The sequence below is a fragment of the Nicotiana tomentosiformis genome, chromosome 5 (assembly GCF_000390325.3).
Source record: "Nicotiana tomentosiformis chromosome 5, ASM39032v3, whole genome shotgun sequence".
Lineage (NCBI taxonomy): Eukaryota > Viridiplantae > Streptophyta > Magnoliopsida > Solanales > Solanaceae > Nicotiana > Nicotiana tomentosiformis.
In genome coordinates, this window is record NC_090816.1 from 18531513 (window position 1) to 18536835 (window position 5323).

At 29.4% G+C, this 5323-nt stretch overlaps 1 protein-coding gene across 2 annotated transcripts; it reads left to right on the plus strand.

The window, feature by feature from the left end:
• The first annotated feature begins 2447 nt into the window (after positions 1-2447).
• LOC104108889 (zinc finger protein SHOOT GRAVITROPISM 5-like) lies at positions 2448-5122 on the plus strand. 2 transcript variants are annotated; one of them, XM_009618040.4, is made up of 4 exons: positions 2448-2640; positions 2888-3039; positions 3362-3624; positions 4280-5122. In XM_009618040.4, exons 1-4 carry the CDS (start codon positions 2538-2540, stop codon positions 4980-4982), a joined length of 1221 nt encoding a protein of 406 aa, XP_009616335.1. In that variant the 5' UTR covers positions 2448-2537; the 3' UTR covers positions 4983-5122. The 2 variants fall into 2 exon arrangements, with proteins under 2 accessions (XP_009616335.1, XP_009616334.1); XM_009618039.4 differs by having other exon boundaries at positions 2449-2649.
• The last annotated feature ends 201 nt before the right edge of the window (positions 5123-5323 follow it).

A 5323-nucleotide genomic window follows, 5' to 3' on the forward strand; every position in this document is an offset into this window, starting at 1 on the left:
AATGTAACCTGAGGAAAGGTCTTGTCATAAGACACGCTCAATTAAAAAAAATTCATTCCTAAATTTGCTATCTCAATCTAAATTGATAAGGAAATAGAAATTGATTGTAAAATATTTAATGAACTTGAGATTCTCCTAGCAATTTAAGTTATATCCATCTAAATTTTGTCTTATGAACAATAAGTGAAGTTCATAAGGGAATACTATAATGTATCATATTATGATTTGTCATGTTCATCGTCGTTTTATTTGACACTTGATTCTATTTTTTGAGTAAAATAGACCGAGTCTTATTAAAACTTTTAGCTATATTTTTTGCACTTCGCTACCTATTTTGTCATCTTATTATACCGTATATATTTAGAGACATTTTGGAGAAACAAATCGTGAACTCACACGTGTATTTAATTATTAATTGTTTAATTATTTCTTTTTTGTACACAACACATAGTATCATATGATTGTATATGTAGGGGGCTAATGGAAACTGAAGAGGACTATAAACATGGTCAAAGTGTCAAAATGTATGTATTTATTTGTTCATAGATTACATGTGGCCATTAAGCGCTTTTCTATTTTTTCAACCGAAGATTCAACCCATGAATATCTTTTGCAGGTTCTCATTCGCGTTCATATTTTTTTCATTATTATCTAGATTTTATTTCACTTACTGAAAAAATATTTTCAAGTTAGTCAAAATCGTTAAAAATTAATGATGTATTGATGTTTACATCGTCGCATAAAATTGTATTTTTAAGTTAGTCAAATTCGCTAACAATTGACGGTGCATTGATTTTTATCATGTAGTAGTAGAGGTGCAACTTTATTTCTGAATTAACCGCTAAATCAAATTGTATCATCATATACTGATGTCATAATTTTTGAGTTATTGCCGGTTATTTTAGCTAGGGATAGAATTCTTATTTCACGTTGTTCATTTTGTTGAATTGCTTTGTTTAATGAATTGAAGAAATCTACTCGAGGATCATGTGGTGCCTTTCAAAAATAATTTTTACATTTGACAAACTTGTAATTTATTTTTCTAATATTTAAAATTAACTAAAATTTTGATTATTAAATCTTTCATTATTTGAATCATATTAAGCCCTAATATTTGAAACTTTAAAATTAATTAAAATTTATATTTTATAAATTATTTTCTTATTAGAATTATTTAATATAACAACAATACATTCTATATTAGTTCTTAAATTTTGAACACGTTAGAAATATTGAGTAAAGTTTTCAAATTCTAAATTTTATCTATTTCTTTTATGTACGTAAATAATCATTAAGAAAAGATAGTATTTTCAAGGTTTTCTTTATTTCTTTCTTATGTTTTAGAATGAGTGATCATTTTCGAACAACTAAATTATATAATCCTTTATGTGTAGTGAGGAATCAATAATTATAAATATATTTAAGAGTACTATTTATTAAAATAAGATAACTAATTGTATCTAAAAGTACTATAATTACCTAATAAATTTCAAAATTATAAAAATGAGAAAGAAAGATATTTTATATAAATTGTGTAATGATTTAACAGAATACGTGTGAACCGTCTATATCTATCTATTTATTTTAAAAGCAGATGATCTAAAGTAAAACGTTAATAGAACAAAATGCATTGCGCATATAAAATTGAGCAACATTTCTGCCTTTTAATCAAATACATGTTCCAAATATTTATCTACAATATATCAATACAGTCTAATAAATATTATCAGATATAAATTTTCTTATGACCATCATCATTAAACATCAAATTATCGAAGCACTGATGAAAGGACATTTCACACTTGCATGTCAAGTTCAATAAATATAATTTTAGAGAATCTGAATAGATTGTATTATAATATTATCATAAATTTTCTTATGTCAAGTATATCTTACTAATTAATCTCTCAATAAAGAAGACAAACAATTAACTTCAGTAATAGAAAGCAAAGCCTGAATCCCAATAAGGCATTTGAGGTAGGTAGGAAGAGATCTATTCCTTCCTTAAGCTAACTTAATCGGATCAACATTCATCATTTTTAAAAAATTATTTTTTATATTTATTAAATAACTCTAATATATTCTTTAATGGAGTAATATTTATGTTATTTTTATACTTGTGTATTCAATGTATAGAGGTACAACCAACAACTTATTTTTTGATATATATATTTTTTGTTGATTGACGCGTTACACACGTACATTAAAGCTAGTAGTAATAAGTTAGACATAAAGGGTAACATTGATTGAACTATATCTAGAATAAATAATAAGTAAACTGTTATATAACAGTTTAAATTATGTTGATGGTATAAAATAAACTTTTTTCCTATGTTTTATAAAAGAAAAAATAATCGGAGGCATACTGGAGTACTATACAATATATATATATATATATATATATATATATATATATATATATATATATATATATTGGCTTTAAATCGTTCTCTCCTCCTCTATCCAAATAGAAAAGTTAAGAAGCCAAAAGGCAAGAGCACAAAAATTGGTTGAATATCTCAGTTCAACAGTGACCCATGCTAGCCAGCCACTCTTTCTTGTTTCCAGCTCCTTCTCAGTCTGAACCATTTTCTTCCCCAGAAAATGGTTTCATTATCAAAAGAAAAAGAAGACCTGCTGGTACTCCAGGTTAATTAATTACTTAGTAGAATTTTCTTTACTTTTTCTACTTACATATATACATAATCTTTCTTTTTCTTAGCTCTTGTGGTATCCATTATAACTTTAAAATAAGTTTGGCAGATTCAGAATTTAGACGTAATGAGTTATGAGTTTGAGTGATTAAATTCTGAAATATATATCTAACCCTATCCGTAGACTCGAGTATTACTGAGCATGATGCTTGTGTTTATAATTGTTTTTGCAGATCCTGATGCACAAGTTGTGTATCTCACAGCTGAGATGCTAATGGAATCCGATCGTTACGTTTGTGAAATCTGTAACCTTAGCTTTCAAAGAGAGCAGAATCTTCAGATGCACCGCCGACGCCATAAGGTTCCATGGAAGTTGAAGAAGAAGGTATTGTATTCATGTGTGGGCATTCAATCTACGGAAAAGTTTAAACTATTAGAGAAAACAAACTCCTTATTACATATAACCTAACTTTTCTTTTTCATGGGTCAAACTGACAGTAAATAAAAAACATTTTTGACCTTATCGGTGAAGGGTGAACCCCTTCCGCCCCTCTAACTCCCCCTAGTTAAACACATAAATTGATAATATGTGCTGGTGGGAATTGAATCTACATATGAATCCATGTTTTTTCTGATATTATATTAAATTGTGTGATTATCTAGTTTAAAAGTTTAAGTGATTATAAAGGGTATACTTTTTGTTGAAGGAAGAAGAGAAGAATGAGATGGAGCAAGTAAAGAAGAGAGTATATGTATGCCCAGAGCCAAGTTGTGTGCACCATAATCCAAGCCATGCACTAGGAGACCTTGTGGGAATCAAAAAACATTTCAGAAGGAAACATAGCAATTACAAACAATGGGTTTGTCAGAAATGCTCTAAAGGTTATGCTGTTCAATCGGATTATAAAGCTCACATCAAAACTTGTGGTACCAGAGGCCATTCTTGTGACTGTGGTCGAGTTTTCTCCAGGTTCATCATCTTCTTTTATCCAGTTTTTTTTCTAAAGAAGAAGATAAAGAATAGACTTTAATCTATATACACTGCAAAAAAAATTACACTATTTTATCGAAGGAGAGTCTTGACATAATAGTAAAAATTATCGTCGTGTGATAAAGATTTCACGAGGTCAAACCGCGAAAACGGTCCAGTCTTGCAAAAATACAAGATAAGGCCGGATACATAAGACCTAATGTGTCTTCGACCTCGTGCATAAAGAGAGCTTATGCACCGGAACTGCTCTTCTTTAGTAGTGAATTTTAACATTCCGTAGCATATAATTATTATTAGGGTATTAATCTCACTTTTGTGAAATGTTACTTGTAGTTAGTTTTTAGACGACGTGATAGTGTAAAAAAAAATATTAGTATTAAAATTTATACTGCCATTGTATATAGTGTATGCTAATTAAACTCAATTTAAGAATACATATTATACACACAAATCAAGATGAGATTACCATGTTAGGAGTACTTGAATTGGTAACATCCGTAGTGTTAAACCTAATGATTGTCTTGTAAGGTACTACATATTCAGTGTGCTCTTTTTTAACATATTCAGTGGTACAATTTTCTACCCCATTTTTAATCTTGGTTTTTACCCCCATTATTTTAATTGCTTGTTTCAGAGTTGAAACGTTTATTGAACATCAAGATTCATGCAAAGCACAGAGTACTACTTCTACTACTACTAAAGAATGTGATGTGCAAAAACCAAAGCCAGCTTTCTTGCAACCACAATGTTTTTCAAACTACTCAAATTCAAGAATGCCTAAGAATACTACTGATCACCCTAATCTTGAACTTGAGCTTTTCACTTCTTCCAATTATAACCAAAACACATATTATTCTTCTTTCTTGCAAAATGAACACACCCCACAATTAGATTTGTCATTTGGTAGTCAAAGTGATAATTATTACCAAGTCCAACACAATGAGAAAGCAGCAGCTTTGATTATGGAAGACACAGCAATACAAGTATCAAAACTAAAAAGTGAAGCAAAAGAAATCCTGAAAATAGCAATGGAAGAAAAGGCAATGGCTGCAGAGAAGAGACAAGAAGCAAAGTGTTTGATTGAATTGGCCAACCTAGAAATGGCAAAAGCAAGGGAAATTAGACAACAATCATTATTAGCTGAATACAGTACTGCTCAGCTCCTAAAAGACTGTGCAGAAATGAAGATTGTTGGCTCACAGTCACATGTGAAGATAATAACATGCACCTCTTGTAATAGTAAACAGTTCCAAACAGTGTCAAAAGAGGCTGCAGTTTGTAGAGAGGTTTTCCCAGCTTTGACTAATTATTTGTCATCTTCCATTTACAGAAGGTAAAAAACTTGAGTAGAAGTAGTCCAGTTACTTTTTGCTTGTGAAATGCTAGTGAGATTTTTGGACATGTTATGGTGTGTACAAGGTTAACTATCTTTTGTTGTAACACTAAATATAATAAAATGGTTTTATTACTCTATAAATCTTGTCTTTCGTCTTCATTAAATATTTCACTTATTATGATATCTTTTTATGTTATTTTACACTGTCGGATTAAAATTGACATAGAACCACAGGTAACTTTTTATATTAAGCATAATACGATAAAAAATAGAGTAATAACTTACTATAATATAGTGTGTAATGTTATTTACACGGGTGATATATTAAGCCTTGGAAAATAC